The following is a 21,057-nucleotide window of genomic DNA, read 5'->3' as shown; positions in this document are numbered from 1 at the left end:
TATCGTCTGCTTTTATCCTCAGTAATTTTCCATTCAAGTTGTCAGACCCCGGTGGTTTGTCATTGTTGATAGAGAACAATATTCTTTCACCTCTTCCACACTCACTTTACGGAATTCAAAATTGCAATTCTTGTCTTTCATAATTTTGTCAGATATACTTGGATGTGTCAGCATTTGTTGCTGGCATGTCATGCTTAACTTTGCTAATCCTACCAATGAAAAAATCATTAAAGTAATTGGCAATATCAGTGGGTTTTGTGATGAATAAGAAGCCATCTAATTCAAAAAAATGATGGAGCCGAGTTTGCCTTATTGACCCAAATTTAACTCAAGGTACTGCAAATATTTTTTACTATCATTCTTTGTATCATTTAATTTTTTTTGTTTCATAGTATAGTTTCTTCTTTTTATTCAGTTTAGTCAAATGATTTCTCAATTTGCAGTACGTTTGCCAATCGGTTGTGCAGCCAGATGTCTCGTCTAATCCGATGTTTGACGTCACCGGTTTATTAACCACCTAGCATCAATCATTACTCGCACCTTCTCCTCGTGATGAGGCACACCTGGATTCCATTTCCTCTCTCATTACCTCCCCTATATCTAGCACTCACTTATTGATGTTGTTTCATGTCCGTATGCTACTCGTGTTTCGTTCCATGTTTCGTTTATTATTAAACTCACCCCCTGCACTTGCTTCCCCGACTCCCAGCGTCTACGTTACACCAGACTTATTTGTAATTTTTTTTTTTGCCTCATCCCTCTCAACAGTACAATTTCACAATTCTTCATCAATCCACAGGGATTAAACCGTTTTTAAAGTCATTTTCTTAATTAATAACCTCTTAAGGATTGGCCCCTTTTAGTCCATTTTCTCCTAAAATGATGTACCCAAATCTAACTGCCTGTTGCTCAGGCCCTGAAGCAAGGATATATCATGACACAAGGCGAGACCCAGATGCAGACACAGGAGGCCTGGGTCTGAATTCTTTCCGAATGCACATGTACACGAAGTAAACAGTAATAAAGAGTGACTATGTACACAGGGCAGCAGTCTCTAAGGTCAAATCAAATTTTATTGGTCACATACACATGGTTAGCAGATGTTAATGCGAGTGTAGTGAAATGCTTGTGCTTCTAGTTGTGACCGTGCAGTAATATCTATCAAGTAATCTAACAATTTCAAAACAACTACATTATACACACAAGTGTAAAGGAATGAATATGTACATATAAATATATGGATGAGCGATGGCTGAACGGCATAGGCAAGAAGCAGTAGATGGTATAGAGTACAGTATATACATATGAGATGAGTAATGTTAGAACGGCCAAAGGGGGCGGTGTTGCAATCTACTGCAGAGATAGCCTGCAGAGTTCTGTCCTACTATCCAGGTCTGTACCCAAACAATTTGAACTTCTACTTTTAAAAATCCATCTCTCTAAAAACAAGTCTCTCACCGTTGCCGCCTGCTATAGACCACCCTCGGCCCCCAGCTGTGCTCTGGACACCACATGTGAACTGATTGCCCCCCATCTATCTTCATAGCTCGTGCTGCTAGGTGACCTAAACTAGGACATGCTTAACACCCCAGCCATCCTACAATCCAATTGATGCCCTCAATCTCACACAAACAATTAATGAACCCACCAGGTACCACCCCAAAGCCATAAACATGGGCACCCTCATAGATATCATCCTAACCAACTCGCGCTCTAAATACACCTCTGCTGTTTTTAACCAAGATCTCAGCGATCACTGCCTCATTGCCTGCACCCGTAATGGGTCAGCGGTCAAACGACCTCCACTCATCACTGTCAAACGCTCCCTGAAACATTTCAGCGAGCAGGCCTTTCTAATCGACCTGTCCCGGGTATCCTGGAAGGTTATTGACCTCATCCCGTCAGTAGAGGATGCCTGGTTATTTTTTTTAAATGCCTTCCTCTCCATCTTAAATAAGCATGCCCCATTCAAGAAATTTAGAACCAGGAACAGATATAGCCCTTGGTTCTTCCCAGACCTGACTGCCCTTAACCAATACAAAAATATCCTGTGGCGTTCTGCATTAGCATCAAACAACCCCCGTAATATGCAACTTTTCAGGGAAGTTAGAAACCAATATACACAGGCAGTTAGAAAAGCCAAGGCTAGCTTTTTCAAGCAGAAATTTGCTTCCTGCAACACAAACTCAAAAAAGTTCTGGGACAGTGTAAAGTCCATGGAGAATAAGAACACCTCCTCCCAGCTGCCCACTGCACTGAGGATAAGAAACTCTATCACCACCGATAAACCCACTATAATTGAGAATTTAAATAATCATTTTTCTACGGCTGGCCATGCTTTCCACCTGGCTACCTCTACCGCAGTCAACAGCACTGCACCCCCCACAGCTACTCGCCCAAGCCTTCCCCATTTCTCCTTCTCCCAAATCCATTCAGCTGATGTTCTGAAAGAGCTGCAAAATCTGGACCCCTACAAATCAGCCAGGCTAGACAATCTGGACCCTTTCTTTCTAAAATTATCTGCCGAAATTGTTGCAACCCCTATTTCTAGCCTGTTCAACCTCTCTTTCGTGTCGTCTGAGATTCCCAAAGATTGGAAAGCAGCTGCTGTCATCCCCCTCTTCAAAGGAGGGGACACTCTTAACCCAAACTGCTACAGACCTATATCTATCCTACCCTGCCTTGTCACGTCCTGACCAGTAAAATAGGTTGTTTGTTATTGTAGTTTGGTCAGGGCATGGCAGGGGGTGTTTGTTTAGAGTGTTTCGGGGTTTGTTGGGCTATGTTCTTTGTGAGTCTATTTCTATGTTAGTTCTAGTATGTCTATTTCTATGTGATGTTTATTGGGTGGACCTTCAGTTGGAAGCAGCTGCTTCTCGTTGCTTGTAATTGAAGGTCCTATTTAAGAGGGGTGTTTTTCTATGGGATTTGTGGGTAGTTGTTTCGTGTTTAGCTGTATGCCTTACAAGTCTGTTTGTCGTCGTTGTTTTTGTATACGTGTGTTTTGTTTTGCTTTTCCTTCTTTCTGCCAAATAAAAAAAAGATGAGTATACACATTCTCGCTGCATTTTGGTCTAATCAATACGACGCCCATGACATGCCTTTCTAAGGTCTTCGAAAGCCAAGTCAACAAACAGATTACCGACCATTTCGAATCCCACCGCACCTTCTCCGCTATGCAATCTGGTTTCAGAGCTGGTCATGGGTGCACCTCAGCCACGCTCAAGGTCCTAAACGATATCGTAACCGCCATCGATAAGAAACAATACTGTGCTGCCGTATTCATTGACCTGGCCAAGGCTTTCGACTCTGTCAATCACCACATCCTCATCGACAGACTCAATAGCCTTGGTTTCTCAAATGATTGCCTCGCCTGGTTCACCAACTACTTCTCTGATAGAGTTCAGTGTGTCAAATCGGAGGGCCTGTTGTCCAGGCCTCTGGCAGTCTCTATGGGGGTGCCACAGGGTTCAATTCTTGGGCCAACTCTTTTCTCTGTATACATCAATGATGTCGCTCTTGCTGCTGGTGAGTCTCTGATCCACCTCTACGCAGACGACGCCACTCTGTATACTTCTGGCCCTTCTTTGGACACTGTGTTAACAACCCTCCAGACGAGCTTCAATGCCATACAACTCTCCTTCCGTGGCCTCCAACTGCTCTTAAATACAAGTTAAACTAAATGCATGCTCTTCAACTGATCGCTGCCTGCACCTGCCCGCCTGTCCAGCATCACTACTCTGGACGGCTCTGACTTAGAATATGTGGACAACTACAAATACCTAGGTGTCTGGTTAGACTGTAAACTCTCCTTCCAGACTCACTTCATACTCGTCGCCAAACCCACTGGCTCCAGGTCATCTACAAGACCCTGCTAGGTAAAGTCCCCCCTTATCTCCGCTCACTGGTCACCATAACAGCACCCACCTGTAGCACGCGCTCTAGCAGGTATATCTCTCTGGTCACCCCCAAAGCCAATTCCTCCTTTGGCCGTCTCTCCTTCCAGTTCTCTGCTGCCAATGACTGGAACGAACTATAAAAATCTCTGAAACTGGAAACACTTATCTCCCTCACTAGCTTTAAGCACCAGCTGTCAGAGCAGCTCAAAGATCACTGCACCTGTACATAGCCCATCTATAATTTAGCCCAAACAACTACCGCTTCCCCTACTGTATTTATTTATTTATTTATTTTGCTCCTTTGCACCCCATTATTTCTACTTTGCACTTTCTTCTACTACAAATCTACCATTCCAGTGTTTTACTTGCTATATTGTATTTACTTTGCCACCATGGCATTTTTGCCTTTACCTCCCTTATCTCACCTAATTTGCTCACATTGTATATAGACTTATTTTTCTACTGTATTATTGACTGTATGTTTGTTTTACTCCATGTGTAACTCTGTGTTGTTGTATGTTGTCGAACTGCTTTGCTTTATCTTGGCCAGGTCACAATTGTAAATGAGAACTTGTTCTCAACTTGCCTACCTGGTTAAATAAAGGTGAAATAAATAAAATAAATAAAATGTAGGGTATGTAAACATTATATAAAGTGACATTGTTTAAAGTGACTAGTGATATATTTACCACATCGAATGTTCAATTATTAAAGTGGCTATAGATTTGAGTCAGTATGTTGGCAGCAGCCACTCAATGTTAGTGATGGCTGTTTAACAGTCTGATGGCCTTGAGATAGAAGCTGTTTTTCAGTCTCCCGGTCTCAGCTTTGATTCACCTGTACTGACATCGCTTTCTGGATGATAGCGGGATGAACAGGCAGTGGCTCGGGTGGTTGTTGTCCTTGATGATCTTTTTGGGTGGTGTAGGTGTCCTGGAGGGCAGGTAGTTTGCCCCCGGTGATGCGTTGTGCAGACCTCACTACCCTCTGGAGAGCCTTACGGTTGTGGGCAGAGCAGTTGCCGTACCAGGCGGTGATACAGCCCGACAGGATGCTCACGATTGTGCATCTGTAAAAGTTTGTGAGTGTTTTCGGTGAAAATACACATTTCTTCAGCCTCCTGAGGTCTGTAAAAGTTTGTGAGTGTTTTCGGTGACAAGACACATTTCTTCAGCCTTCTGAGGCCGGCAGCCTTGCGAGGGTTAACACTTTTAAATGTTTTACTCACGTTGGCTGCGGTGAAGGAGATCCCGCAGGTTTTGGTAGCGGGCCGTGTCAGTGGCACTGTATTGTCTTCAAAGAGAGCAAAGAAGTTGTTTAGTTTGTCTGGGAGCAAGACGTCGGTGTCCGCGACGGGGTTGGTTTTCTTTTTGCAATCCGTGATTGACTGTAGACCCTGCCACATACATCTCATGTCTGAGCCGTTGAATTGCGGCTCTACTTTGTCTCTATACTGATGCTTAACTTGTTTGATTGCCTTGCAGAGGGAATAGCTACACTGTTTGTATTTGGTCATGTTTCCGGTCACCTTGCCATGATTAAAAGCAGTGCTTTGCGCTTTCAGTTTTGCGCGAATGTTGCCATCAGTCAACGGTTTCTGGTTGGGGAAGGTTTTAATAGTCACCGTGGGTACAACATCACCGATGCACTTGCTAATAAACTCGCTCAACGAATCAACATATAAATCAATGTTGTTGTCTGAGGCTATCCAGAACATATCCCAGTCCACGTGATTGAAGCAATCTTGAAGCGTGGAATCAGATTGGTCAGACCAGCGTTGAACAGACCTGAGTATGGGCATTTCCTGTTTTAGTTTCTGTCTATAACAAAATGGAGTCATGGTCAGATTTGCCGAAAGGAGGGTGAGAGAGGGCTCTGTATGCGTCGCGGAAGTTAGAGTAGCAATGATCCAGAATGCTGTCAGCCCGGGTTGCGCATTCGATATGCTGATAAAATTTAGGGTGGATTGTTTTCAGATTAGCCTTGTTAAAATCCCCAGCTACAATAAATGCAGCCTCAGGATATGTGGTTTCCAGTTTACATAGAGTCCAATGAAGTTCTTTCAGAGCCGTCGAGGTGTCTGCTTGGGGGGGAATATACACGGCTGTGATTATAATCGAAGAGAATTCTCTTGGTAGATAATGTGGTCGGCATTTTGATTGTAAGGGAATTCTAGGTCAGGTGAACAAAAGGACTTGAGTTCCTATATGTTGTTATGATCACACCACATCTCATTAATCAGTACCGGGTGGTTCGGAACAGGAAATCAACATCGGTAACCATGGTGATGTGGAGCAGTGATGGGCCATTATTTCCAACTCCCTGACAGGCAGCTCACAGAGACTTTTATCGTGTTGAGTAAAAGTTGCGTCATCCTTCGTTCCTTCTCCTCTATTTTTAGGCAGAGCTGTCAGCCTGTCACTGGGGCATTCTCTCACCACCCAGTAACAGTACAGAAAGTGGCTAAAGCTCTACTAGAGATTGGAAATGAAGTGAATTGGCCTACTTTGTCGAGTGGTTGAGGGGTGCGTGTGTGTGTTGGCCTACCTGCAGAATTCTGTCTCCTTCACGGATACGTCCGTTCTTTGCTGCTATACTGTTGGGATTGACCTGAAGAGAAGAGATGAGTTATGGGCCAATGTAGTACACTAGTGTCAAGGATTAGTACCAGATCTTTGTTTTTCTATATTTTAATTGGTCTTGGTCTCATAAATGTTGTGATCTCAACATGGTCTTGGTCTCAACATGGTCTTGGTCTCAACAAGGTCTCAACATGGTCTTGGTCTCAACATGGTCTCATCATGGTCTTGGTCTCAACATGGTCTTGGTCTCAACATGGTCTTGGTCTCAACATGGTCTCATCATGGTCTTGGTCTCATCATGGTCTTGTTCTCAACATGGTCTTGGTCTCAACATGGTCTCAACATGGTCTTGGTCTCAACATGGTCTTGGTCTCAACATGGTCATGGTCTCATCATGGTCTCATCATGGTCTTGGTCTCATCATGGTCTTGGTCTCAACATGGTCTTGGTCTCATCATGGTCTTGGTCCCAACATGGTCTTGGTCTCAACATGGTCTTGGTCTCACCATGGTCTTGGTCTCATCATGGTCTCATCATGGTATTTGTCTCATCATGGTCTTGGTCTCATCATGGTCTTGGTTTCAACATGGTCTCAACATGGTCTTGGTCTCAACATGATCTTAACATGGTATTGGTCTCAACATAGTTTTGGTCTCAACATGGTCTTCATACACTGGGTCTCTAAAGGTTTCCAATCTCTGGTTAATACATATGCTGCTGGCCTTATTTCTCACCTCTCCTACATATATTCCCAGGTCCTCCTCATCATCTGTACAGTAACACACTGTCAACCCCAGCTTGTCCTGTTGACTGGACTTATACAGCTCCACCTCCTATAGAGAAGGGGAGCGAGAGAGACAGGAAGAGAGAGGAAGAGGAGAGAAAAAGAGATAGAGAGAAGATTAGAGAGAGACGAAGGAAAAGACAGAAAAGGAGAGGGGGGACAAAACAGGAGAGAGAGGGAGAGAGCGAGAGAAAGAAGGAGGGAGAGAGAGTAAGAAAGAGATGGAGTGGGAGAGAGAGTATGAGAGAGAAGGAGGGAGGGAGAGAGAGTGAGAGAGGAGGGAGGGAGAGTAAGAGAGAGAAGGAGAGAGAGAGAGTAACAGAGAGAAGGAGGGTGAGAGAGAGCAAGAGAGAAAAGGAGGGAGAGAGAGTGAAAAAGAGAGGGAGAGAGAGAGAGTAAGAGAGATAAGGAGGGAGAGAGAGAGGGGGGGGAGAGAGAGAGAGGGAGAGAGAGAGAGAGGGAGCGAGAGAGAGGGAGAGAGAGAGAGAGAAGATTAGAGAGAGACGAAGGAAAAGACGGAAAAGGAGAGGGGGGACAAAACAGGAGAGAGAGGGAGAGAGCGAGAGAAAGAAGGAGGGAGAGAGAGTAAGAGAGGCGGGGAGAGAGAGAGAGAGAGAGAGAGAGAGTAATAGAGAGAAAGAGGCAGTTAGAGAGTAAGAGAGAGAAGGAGGGAGAGGGAGAGAGCCAAAAAACATTTGTTTGCTATTTTCACAAATGACTGCAAGTGTCATACTGTACTGTATACACCCTAGAGTACAAAGACCAATGTTGCTGAAATACAGAAATTCAGCCAACATTCATCTTAATTTAATAAGCATCCTTCACAAACTGCCGTAGTATTCGAGCTCTGGATGCAACTAGCCTACTGAGTCTAAAATATCAGAGTCATTTCCAATTCATTGGATTACAGCCCATTTGGGTCAATTCCATTTCGTTTGCATTCATGCCCTAAAAATCTTACATACTGTATCTGCTGCGCCATTACACATTCTATTGCGTTTCTCTTGGTGTTTCCAGCTAATTTGTAAGTGGGAGACAGATAGAGAGGCAGCCAGCTAGCCTCTTGACACATCCCACTGCACCTATTCAGTGTAAAAATCTTTGTATTTTATTTTTTGTTTGTTGACTAAATCAAGTGGCAGAGCAGAGATTTAATCAATGAAGGCTGTGAGTTCACACAGTCTTATTGGAAGGAGTAGGACCTCGTATTATAATACGTCGCCCTATGGCTTTATCACATCCAGCCTTGGATTGGGAGTCCCATACGGCGGCGCACAATTGGCCCAGCGTAGAGCATGGTGTTTGCAACAACAGCATGGTGTGTGCAACGCCAGGGTTGTGGGTTCGATTCCCACAGGGGGCCAGTACAAAAAAATAAAAAAAATAAAACATGAAATGAAATGTATGCATTCACTACTGTAAGTCGCTCTGGATAAGAGCGTCTGCTAAATGACTAAAATGTAAATGTCAAATGTTATCCGGGTTAGGGTTTGGCAGGGGGTAGGCCGTCATTGTAAATAAGAATTTTTGTTCTTAACTGACTTGCCTAGTAAAATAAAGATTGAGTAATAAACTAAATTAAAATAGTACTTTACTATACAATACATATTAAAGAGATACTTCAAGATTTTGGCAATGAAGTCCTTTATCTACTTCCACCTCTTGAGGATACCGTAGGATAGGGGGCGCCACAGCGCATTTTGAAAAAAAATCGTTCCCATTTTCAACGGCCTACTAATCAAACTCAGAAGATAGGGCATGCATATACTTATTATATATGGATAGAAAACACTCTAAAGTTTCTAAAACTGTTTGAATGGTGTCTGTGAGTATAACAGAACTCATATGGCAGTCAAAACCCCGAGACCGATTGAAACAGGAAGTGTAATTCTGAATTGTGGACTCGACTTCATCACTTTGCCTATTAATCACACCGTGAGCAATGGTTCACTGAGCACTTCCTATTGCTTCCACTAGATGTCGCCAGTCCTTTCACAGTGGTTTGAGCCTTATAGAGTCAAAACTCAGTGAATGACACGAGTTTGAAATTGGTCACAGGGGATGGGCCATCACCATTATGACGCCGGCGGCCATGTCTGCCCCCACCTTTGGATACGGTTTTAAAGGCCATGACATCATCCCCCTCGAATCTTATTGGCTCTCTTGGTGTTAGAGGCCCTGAAGATTTATTTTATACAACGTTTGACATGTTTGAACGAACCTACATGCGCGAGGATTGCATTTATTCTGAACTTCAGAGCTGCGCTTGGAGAGAGCCATAGGACGCGCTACCAACATCAGGCTAATGGAACGTGAAGTATGGACTTTTTGACCGAAAATACATCTGTTGTGGACCTGGGATGCTTTCTGATGAAGACAACTAAAGGTAGGCGATTATTGACAATATTATACAAGATGAGATGGTTCATGCTATTGCGTCCAAGATGGCACCGAGCTCTGTATATTAGCTCATTTTCTGAGTATCGCATCTCCTTTTATCGCAAAGTGTGATTACCCAGTAAAGTTAATTTAAAATCTGGTATGACGGGTGTTCTCAAGAGATATTCATCTATAAATGTTAGATTGACAATATACATTTAAAAAATCGTTATAGTGTAGTAATTTATTGAAATGCAGCATTGTTTACCGGGACGCTTTTGAGGGGAAATAATGAAGTCAACGTCAGACAGAGATGTAAAATGCTGTTTTTATATATAAATATGACCTTTATTGAACAAAAGAATGCATGCATTGTATAACATGATGTCCTAGGGGTGCCATCTGATGAAGTTTGTAAAAGGTTAGTGCTGCATGTAGCTGTTTTTTGATTATATGTGATGCAAGTGGTTGGTCGGAAAATGGCTATGAAGCTGCTTTTTACGATGGACTCATCTAATATAATCTAATGATTTGCTTTTCCTGTAAAACCTTTTTGAAATCGGACGACGTGGGTCGATTCAGGAGAGGTGTATCTATAAAAAAAAAATATATATATTATTTATTTTTTTTAAAAATTATGATTTTTTTTTAATGCTAATTGGCGATATGATTTTTCGCTGGATTTTGATCCCGCTAACGGGATCAGATGCTGAAGAGGTTTTAAAAGAGTCAGATGAACTTGAGGACACCATTTTTATGTCTCTGCATGCAGTTTTAAGGAAGTTGCTAAGTAGTGTTAGCGCAATTGATTATTAGCGTTAACGCAATGCCTTGAAGTCTAATGGGAACAGCTAGCATGCTAGTTGTTCCTGTAGACTTCCAGTCATTGCGCTAACACCAATTAGCAGGAACTACCACTTCCCTGTAGCTCAGTTGGTAGAGCGTGGTGTTTGCAACACCAGGGTTGTGGGTTCGATTCCCACGGGGGGCCAGCAAAAAAATTATGAAATTGTATGAAATGTATGCATTCACTACTGTAAGTCACTCTGGATAAGAGTGTCTGCTAAATGACAAAAATGTAAATGCAAAAATGTAAATGATCGTGAGAAGCTAGACCACGATTGTGAGAAGCTAGAGCACGATCGTGAGAAGCTAGAAGATGATCGTGAGAAGCTAGAGCATGATCGTGAGAAGCTAGAGCATGATCGTGAGAAGCTAGAGCACGATCGTGAGAAGCTAGAGCACGATCGTGAGAAGCTAGAGCACGATCGTGAGAAGCTAGAGCACGATCGTGAGAAGCTAGAGCATGATCGTGAGAAGCTAGAGCATGATCGTGTAAAGTACGAAAAAGAATTGGGGGGGGGGTCGGCGGGCGGAGCTGGGAGGGTCATCAGAGACATGGAACACACCTGGGCCCAGGTGTGTCCCGGGATGAATACACCTCTTCCCCATTCATTGAGGAGACTCTCTCCATCCAGACACACCTGGGCGGGTGGGTCCCGGGATAAATACACCTCCATTCATTGAGGAGACTCTCTCCATCCAGACACACTGATAGATTTTGGTTGTGACATTTTTGTGGTCGTTTTGTTTGTTTGCTTTGGCACCTTTCAACACCCCTCATTATCAAATGTATACGTGCAACCACTCACTTACAATGCTGATTACTGACTAAACACACCATTGTTAATTGTATTTAGTTTACTTCAGTTAATACATATATTTTCTAATTCCTTATCTCCACGTTGTCTCCCTTTTTGTTACGAACTTCGAGCCGGTTCGTGACAAGTCTTGAAGAATGGGCAAAAATCCCAGTGGCTAGATGTGCCAAGCTTATAGAGACATACCCCAAGAGACTTGCAGCTGTAATTGCTGCAAAAGGTGGCTCTTCAAAGTATTGACTTTGGGGGGGTTTGTTTCACAATAAAACATATTTTGCATCTTCAAAGTTGTAGGCATGTGTAAATCAAATGAAACAACCCCCCCCCCCCCCCAAAAAAAAAATAATAATAATTTAATTCCAGGTTGTAAGGCAACAAAATAGGAAAAATGCCAATGGGGGTGAATACTTTCGCAAGCCACTGTAGATTTTGGACCTAGGCTATTAAAAATGTCTGTCTTCCTGTCTTTCATCCTTGACTGGAATGAAAGCATACAGACTCAGTAACGCTCCAGGAGTTTGAGACACGCCTCAAAATATAATATAATACAATCAGACCCATCGATACAGTCAGAGTATAGTTTTACATACTGTAGGTTTATCTAAACGGTATTTTATATATGTTTATCTAAACAGTAGAGTTTTATATAGTTATATGGACGGTAGAGTTGTATATAGGTTAAATCTAAACGGTAGAGTTGTATATAGGTTAAATCTAAATGGTAGAGATTTATATAGGTTAAATCTAAACAGTAGAATTTGATATAGCTACAGTATATCTCATACCTCGTACTCCAGTTCCTCCTGCCTGTCCACTTCGTGGTGAGCTATGTCAAAGTAGTCGTTGGGATCGTTGTACTCGTGATCGTAGGTACAGCTGTGGAGAGACAGGAGAGAAGGAATGGTGTTATTAACGGGCTCCGAATACTACAAGGACAATTATACTCAGTTCACTACTATTGTTAGTACTGTAGGCTATACTCTATTCAATGCACTGTATTCTCAGAAAATATGCTGTAAGTCAAGGTTTGTTGTTTAAAAACCTGTTGGGGCTCGGGGGCAGTATTGAGAAATTTTGAAAAAAAATATGTGCCCATTTTTAACTGCCTCCTACACCAACTCAGAAGCTAGGATATGCATATTATTATAGTTTGAATGGTGTCTGTAAGTATAACAAAACTCATATTGCAGGCAAAAACCTGTGAAAAATAGATAAAAAAAAAAGTGAATTTTGTGACTGTACTATTTAGTGTCATTGTTTTATAGATACCATAGTGAGAAAGGATTCATTTCGCAACACCTACGGCTTCCACTAGATGTCAACGATCTTTATAAAGTTGTTTGAAGCGTCTATGATAAACAGAGAGCAAATTAGAATGCAAGGAAGTTGACATGTCGTCACTTCATTTTGTTGCGCCTGCGCATAAATCTGAGAAGCGTGAGTTTGTCATAATAGTTTATCTAGACATAGGATAGGTTGTGTGAAAATATTACTGATGTTTAACGTTAAAAATGGACCAAAAGATTAATGCTAAACAACGTTTGACATGTTTGAACGAACGTAAATAGATTATTTACTAGGTTTTTTTAGCTTTTCGGCGTGATTTTACACCCCCCCCCACCACGTTTTGTGGGAGCATAATGAACGCTAACTACTTGGTGTTATTTGGACATAAATTATGAACTTTGTCAAAAGAAACCACATTTGTTCCGGACCTGGGAATTCCTGGCAGTGCCTTCTGATGGAGATAATCAAAGGTAAGGGGATATTTACAATGTTATTATCGATATTAGATGATGCTAACTGTATAGCATAGCTTATTGTTCTTAGCATAGCACCCCGTTTATTGCAAAATGTGATTTCCCAGTAAAGTTATTTTGAGATCTGGCCATTCGGTAGCAATTACGAGATGATAATATATTATTCTTTGAATGACAATATTATAATTTACCAATGTTTTCGAATAGTAATTTTGTTATGTTCACAGGAAGCATTTCAGAGAAGAAAAAAATCTGAATTTCACGCTACTGTAAAATGCTGTTTTTGGATATAAATATGAACTTGATGGAACAAAAAATGCATGTATTGTATAACATAATGTCCTAGGAGTGTCATCTGTTGGAGATTGACAAAGGTTAGTGCATAATTCTAGCTGGTTTCTGCTTTTGGTGACGCCTGACCTTGAATTGAAAATGGATGTTTGTACTTTTGTGGCTATGTACTGTCCTAACATAATCTAACTTTATGCTTTTGCCGTAAAGCCTCTTTGAAAATCGAACAATGTGGTTAGATTAAGGAGATGTTTATCTTTTAAATTGTGTAAAATAGTTGATTGTTTGAGAAATTGAAATTATTAGATTTTTGATGTTTTGAATTTCCAGCCTTGTTAGCAATCCCGACTCGGGGTTCATTGCTAACCTGTAGCCCCAACAGGTTCTGTCAGCCTGCAGCGCTCCTTTTTTGGGGGGGGAGGGAACTCCTTTGGGGTCTCAACTTGTTGAGGGTAAGAATAGTAAAATAAACAAAGATGTAAAAAAATGTTTTATTTGTTTGTGCATTAGCAGTTTTCTCTTTTGATGTCAGTCACTGAAAGTCACTCCAATTACATCAGCTAACAATTTATAGATTGGTTTAGTTGGTTTAGCCAGCTATCTAATCACGGTCATAATTACTGATTAGCGAAATACCGGATGTGGGGTACGCAGACCTGCGAGCCCATTGCGGCCCCGCATGATGAGTTCAGATTTGTTTTGTGACACTCATCCCCATCAATGTTGCCCATCCCTGTTCTAAGTGGACAGGCTGGCTCTAAATGCTAGCAAGGCATATGTTCAGATAACAGGATGTAGTTTTGATGTTCAAAAAAACGTATTAGATGGGATCGAAGCGAGCAACATCTGGATCGCATCATGAGTAATCGTTTTTTTGGGGGATTCAATATGATTGGTTAATGATACGTGATTTTGCTGAGAGCCTTGCTAGTGCCGATCCCCTTGAATGACAGACAGACAGACAGACAGACAGACAGACAGACAGACAGACAGACAGACAGACAGACAGACAGACAGACAGACAGACAGACAGACAGACAGACAGACAGACAGACAGACAGACAGACAGACAGACAGACAGACAGACAGACAGACAGACAGTATTTCAGAGGTCCTATGGTTGTACGGACGATAAGGTTGCAGGCATGTACTTCATTCAGTACATAAAGCTGAGGTACTACACATGTACTTACATCTCATTCAGTACATAAAGCTGAGGTAGTACACATGTACTTACAACTCATTCAGTATGTAACGCTGAGGAACTACACATGTACTTACAACTCATTCAGTACATAAAGCTGAGGTACTACACATGTACTTACAACTCATTCAGTACATAAAGCTGAGATACTACACATGTACTTACAACTCATTCAGTACATAAAGCTGAGGTACTACACATGTACTTACAACTCATTCAGTACATAAAGCTGAGGTACTACACATGTACTTACAACTCATTCAGTACATAAAGCTGAGATACTACAAATGTACTTACAACTCATTCAGTACATAAAGCTGAGGTACTACACATGTACTTACAACTCATTCAGTAGATAAGGGTCCATGAGGTGAGGCAGTGGTGGAGAGGGTGGTGGTTGCGTGGGTGAGCAGCCGCCGTGGGGGTGGTAGTGGGTTGACCTCCCCACGGTCAGAATATTCTGGAAGCTAATGTCAGTCTGAGTGCAGTTATCCACACAGTCTGGGATGGACACCAGCCCCATGGTGCTTACGTTACCCAGGGTACCCCCTGGCCCCAAGGCGCCACCGTTCCTCCGGTAGCCTCTACACCCCACTACCTGCAGCAGCAAAGGATCCTGGGAGTTGGAGTTTGGAGTATTTCTCTCCTGGGGCTGTTGAGATGGTCTCCTTCCTTTGACCTGGAGAGACAGAAGGGGGAAGGAGGGAAGACAAAGTATTAAAACATGCCCGTCTGAGCATAAGGAACTTAATCGCTCCCAGTAAAAAAAAATATTCACCAATGAATTGAAACCGTGCACAGACACACCCCATGATTGGCTAGAACCAACGGTTCCCCTGAGGCTCACGTTATTTTGCCGGGAACCATAAGCAGTGTCTACGGTCCCTAAGCCATGAGCAGTGTCTACGGTCCCTAAGCCATGAGCAGTGTCTATGGTCCCTAAGCCATATGCAGTGTCTATGGTCCCTAAGCCATATGCAGTGTCTACGGTCCCTAAGCCATGAGCAGTGTCTATGGTCCCTAAGCCATATGCAGTGTCTATGGACCCTAAGCCATGAGCAGTGTCTACGGACCCTAAGCCATGTGGAGGGTCTACGGTCCCTAAGCCATGGGCAGAGTCTACGGTCCCCAAGCCATGAGCAGAGTCTACGGTACCTAAGCCATGAGCAGAGTCTATGGTCCCTACACCATGAGCAGAGTCTATGGTCCCTACACCATGAGCAGAGTCTACGGTCCCCAAGCCATGAGCAGAGTCTACGGTCCCCAAGCCATGAGCAGAGTCTACGGTCCCTAAGCCATGAGCAGAGTCTACGGTCCCTAAGCCATGAGCAGAGTCTACGGTCCCTAAGCCATGAGCAGTCTCTACGGTCCCTAAAGATATGAGCAGAGTCTACGGTCCCTAAGCCACGAGCAGTGTCTATGGTCCCTAAACAATGAGCAGAGTCTACGGTCCCTAAGCCATGAGCAGTGTCTACGGTCCCTAAACCATCAGCAGTGTCTACGGTCCCTAAGCCATGAGCAGTGTCTATGGTCCCTAAGACATGAGCAGTGTCTACGGTCCCTAAGCCATGAGCAGTGTCTACGGTCCCTAAGCCATGAGCAAAGTCTACGGTCCGGTCCCTAAGCCATGAGCAGTGTCTATGGTCCCTAAGCCATGAGCAGTGTCTACGGTCCCTAAGCCATAAGCATTGTCTACGGTCCCTAAGCCATGAGCAGTGTCTATGGTCCCTAAGCCATGAGCAGTGTCTATGGTCCCTAAGCCATGAGCAGTGTCTATGGTCCCTAAGCCATGAGCAGTGTCTACGGTCCCTAAGCCATGAGCAAAGTCTACAGTCCCTAAGCCATGAGCAGTGTCTACGGTCCCTAAGCCATGAGAAGTGTCTACGGTCCCTAAGCCATGAGCATTGTCTACGGTCCCTAAGCCATGAGCAGTGTTTACGGACCCTAAGCCATGAGCAGTGTCTACGGTCCCTAAGCCATGAGCATTGTCTACGGTCCCTAAGCCATGAGCAGTGTCTAATGTCCCCAATTAAGTGGTACTAATTCAGAGTGTTAAACAGCACTGCAGCAGAAAGATCAGGCCAATGTGACCCAGTTCATCCATAAGATTGAGTTAACCCTTTGAGCTTTAGCTTAGGCATAAACTCAGGAAGCTAACTCAAGTCTTGATAGAAGCATAGTTGTACAATGAAACATTATGAATTTATGCACATAAAAACCCCCACAAATTCTGCTTTTAGAATAGATAGAAAACTGAAGGGATTTTTGAGATGATTAGTATGAATTGTTTGTACTCCCACCTTGTTGCAATTTCCATCAATAGGTCTCAGTGTCCCGTTTATGTAGCCCTTCTGTAGGTAGAGAGAGAGAAGACATGTCATTAAGGGTTAGGGACAGGGCTATGTTTAAGGGTTGGTATGTTTGAAGTACCTAGAGAGTAGAAAAGAAGGGGGAAGTTGATAGGGGACACACTGGAAAATATAGAATATTAGTGTACAGTATTTAGGTTAAAATGAGAACTATTTTCTGCTGAAACAATACGAATCATATATATTTAAACGATGTGCAGGCACTGTTGGTTTGTTATTTCCTCTGAGGAAACCTGAAGACAACACCTGGAATCTAATGAATCAATGATTTATTTAGTGTGTAGTATCCACTCTGTAGGCCCTGAGGTGTGCTCACCACGCCCCATAGATAACCAGCTCGCATCTCATACACATGGAGAACCTTGCAGGAACGCTATGATTCATTCGGTTAATTATATTGTGTGTGTGTGTGTGTGTGTGTGTGTGTGTGTGTGTGTGTGTGTGTGTGTGTGTGTGTGTGTGTGTGTGTGTGGCCTGCCCATACCATAACTCACAGGAGATTGGTGGCACCTTAATTGGGGAGAATTGGGGAGTTTGGGCTCGTGGTGATAACTTGAGCGGAATCAGTGGAATGGTATCAAACACTTGGTTAGCAGGTGTTTGATGCCGTTCCATTGGCTCCGTTCCGGCCATTATTATGAGCCGTCCTCCCCTCACCAGCCCCCTGTGCCGTAACCCCATCGCCACCATGGGGCACTCTGTTCACAACATTGACATCAGCAAACGTCTCGCCCACACGACACCAGATACGCCGTCTGCCATCTTTCCGGTACAGTTGAAACAGGATTCATCTGAGAAGAGCACACTGAAGTCGGTTACGACGCCGAACTGCAGTCAGGTCAAGACCATGGTGAGGACGATGAACACGCAGACGAGCTTTCCTGAGATGGTTACTGACAGTTTTTGCTGAAATTCTTCGGTCGTGCAAACCTACAGTTTCATCAGCTGTCCGTGTGGCTGGTCTCAGACGATACCACAGTTTCATCAGCTGTCCGTGTGGCTGGTCTTAGATGATCCCGCAGGTGAAGAAGCCGGCTGTAAAAGTCCTGAGCTGGCGTGGTTCATAACCAGGAACCACTCCTGTCCTGTCTAGTGTGGTGTTGATTCATAACCACCTCTGTGCCTTTCACTGATTCCCACACCTCATTGACGATTCAGTGATTCCCACACCTCATTGACGATTCACTGATTCCCACACCTCTGTGCCTTTCACTGATTCCCACACCTCATTGACGATTCAGTGATTCTCACACCTCATTGACGATTCACTGATTCCCACACCTCATTGACGATTCAGTGATGCCCACACCTCACTGACTATTCACTGATGCCCACACCTCATTGACGATTCACTGATTCCCACACCTCATTGACGATTCAGTGATTCCCACACCTCATTGACGATTCAGTGAATCTCACTCCTCATTGACGATTCACTGAATTCCACACCTCATTGACTATTCACTAATGCCCACACCTCATTGGCTATTCACTGATTACCATAACTCATTGACTATTCACTGTACCCAATCATTGCACATTTCTATCCTTGTTCCCATCCTCCATTTCCCTGTACCATTCTCTCTCTCCTCGTCTCTCCCTCTAGCTTTCCCCATCACTCCCTCATTTTTTTTCATCACTGCTGAGAGGACTCAATCAAAGCCTCATGAACATTACAACCTCCTGCTAAGGATGTTTATCTCTCTCTCTCTCTCTCTCTCTCTCTCTCTCCCCCTCCCCTGTCTCTATCCCTAACCCTCTCTCTCATCTCCCCCTCTCTCAATCCCTGGATTGACCCCTCACCCCCATCATTCCTCCACTCCCCAATCCACTCAGGCCCATAATGGGTGTCAAGCAAGGCTAATGTTACTCTCTGATGGATTTGATACAAGGCTAGCTTCTTTCTGATCTGCAGTGATTGGTCCTCACAGCATAGCTAGGTGAGTCTATAGGAACACCAGCGACTGGATCCAGTGATTGGTCCTCACAGCATAGCTAGGTGAGTCTATAGGAACACCAGCGACTGGATCCAGTGATTGGTCCTCACAGCATAGCTAGGTGAGTCTATAGGGACACCATGTACATGTTGGTGGGGTTTCAAGGGTTGGTGTCTTGTTAGTCTCACGGTCTTCAGACCAGAGTCTTCAGGGACCACCCACAGATGTAATGACAGTCGACAGGAAATGCAAACTTGTACTGTATTCTAGGTTTTTAAAAGGCTTCTAAAGTTGTGATTTACACTTTTCAGACATGATTTGCCCTCAGGAAAAATTTATTAACCCCTACAAACATGTCAATTCATTATAATCGATGCGATATTTAACATTTCCTGTTGCTGCAGAATAATTTTCCTGCAATGAGAAACTGCTCAAATTAAGATCCTACATCGGTATAAATGTTTGATCAAGTGTTTGGCTCTCACAGCATAGGTCTTAGCCTTCAGGGACACCTTATATTCTTCAGACCAGAGCCTTGAAGGACACCTTACTGTCTTCAGACCAGAGCCTTGAAGGACACCTTACTGTCTTCAGACCAGAGCCTTGAGGGACACCTTACTGTCTTCAGACCAGAGCCTTGAGGGACACCTTATATTCTTCAGACCAGAGCCTTGAGGGACACCTTACTGTCTTCAGACCAGAGCCTTGAGGGACACCTTACTGTCTACAGACCAGAGCCTTGAGGGACACCTTACTGTCTTCAGACCAGAGCCTTGAGGGACACATTACTGTCTTCAGACCAGAGCCTTGAGGGACACCTTACTGTCTTCAGACCAGAGCCTTGAGGGACACCTTATAGTCTTCAGACCAGAGCCTTGAAGGACACCTTACTGTCTACAGACCAGAGCCTTCAGGGACACCTTACTGTCTTCAGACCAGAGCCTTGAGGGACACCTTACTGTCTTCAGACCAGAGCCTTGAGGGACACCTTACTGTCTTCAGACCAGAGCCATGAGGGACACCTTATATTCTTCAGACCAGAGCCTTGAGGGACACCTTACTGTCTTCAGACCAGAGCCTTGAGGGACACCTTACTGTCTACAGACCAGAGCCTTCAGGGACACCTTACTGTCTTCAGACCAGAACCTTGAGGGACACCTTTCAGTCTTCAGACCAGAGCCCTGAGGGACACCTTACTGTCTTCAGACCAGAGCCTTGAGGGACACCTTATTGTCTTCAGACCAGAGCCTTGAGGGACACCTTACTGTCTTCAGACCAGAGCCTTGAAGGACACATTACTGTCTTCAGACCAGAGCCTTGAGGGACACCTTACTGTCTTCAGACCAGAGCCTTGAAGGACACATTACTGTCTTCAGACCAGAGCCTTGAGGGACACCTTACTGTCTTCAGACCAGAGCCTTGAGGGACACCTTACTGTCTTCAGACCAGAGCCTTGAGGGACACCTTACTGTCTTCAGACCAGAGCCATGAAGGACACCTTACAGTCTTCAGACCAGAGCCTTGAAGGACACATTACTGTCTTCAGACCAGAGCCTTGAGGGACACCTTACTGTCTTCAGACCAGAGCCTTGAGGGACACCTTATAGTCTTCAGACCAGAGCCTTGAAGGACACCTTACTGTCTTCAGACCAGAGCCTTGAAGGACACCTTACTGTCTTCAGACCAGAGCCTTGAGGGACACCTTACTGTCTTCAGACCAGAGCCATGAGGGACACCTTATATTCTTCAGACCAGAGCCTTGAGGGACACCTTACTGTCTTCAGACCAGAGCCTTGAGGGACACCTTACTGTCTACAGACCAGAGCCTTCAGGGACACCTTACTGTCTTCAGACCAGAACCTTGAGGGACACCTTTCAGTCTTCAGACCAGAGCCCTGAGGGACACCTTACTGTCTTCAGACCAGAGCCTTGAGGGACACCTTATTGTCTTCAGACCAGAGCCTTGAGGGACACCTTACTGTCTTCAGACCAGAGCCTTGAAGGACACATTACTGTCTTCAGACCAGAGCCTTGAGGGACACCTTACTGTCTTCAGACCAGAGCCTTGAAGGACACATTACTGTCTTCAGACCAGAGCCTTGAGGGACACCTTACTGTCTTCAGACCAGAGCCTTGAGGGACACCTTACTGTCTTCAGACCAGAGCCTTGAGGGACACCTTACTGTATTCA

At 44.0% G+C, this 21,057-nt stretch overlaps 1 protein-coding gene across 1 annotated transcript in view; it reads right to left on the bottom strand.

Moving 5' to 3' along the window:
• The window catches only part of LOC106572942 (PDZ domain-containing protein 4), a 55,668-nt gene that overhangs the window by 19,128 nt on the left and 15,483 nt on the right, over nucleotides 1-21,057 (bottom strand). The window contains exons 2-6 of the mRNA XM_014147535.3: nucleotides 16,861-16,911; nucleotides 14,902-15,239; nucleotides 12,091-12,181; nucleotides 7,216-7,314; nucleotides 6,447-6,509 (exon numbers count right to left, since the gene is read on the bottom strand). Coding sequence (XP_014003010.3) covers nucleotides 6,447-6,509; nucleotides 7,216-7,314; nucleotides 12,091-12,181; nucleotides 14,902-15,239; nucleotides 16,861-16,911 — 642 coding nt within the window. The remainder of the gene's footprint in view (nucleotides 1-6,446; nucleotides 6,510-7,215; nucleotides 7,315-12,090; nucleotides 12,182-14,901; nucleotides 15,240-16,860; nucleotides 16,912-21,057) is intronic.

The sequence above is a fragment of the Salmo salar genome, chromosome 15 (genome assembly GCF_965601325.2).
Source record: "Salmo salar chromosome 15, fSalSal1, whole genome shotgun sequence".
Taxonomy (NCBI): domain Eukaryota; kingdom Metazoa; phylum Chordata; class Actinopteri; order Salmoniformes; family Salmonidae; genus Salmo; species Salmo salar.
Note: the sequence above shows the minus strand (reverse complement) of the source record. Positions and strands in the feature narration are given on the sequence as shown.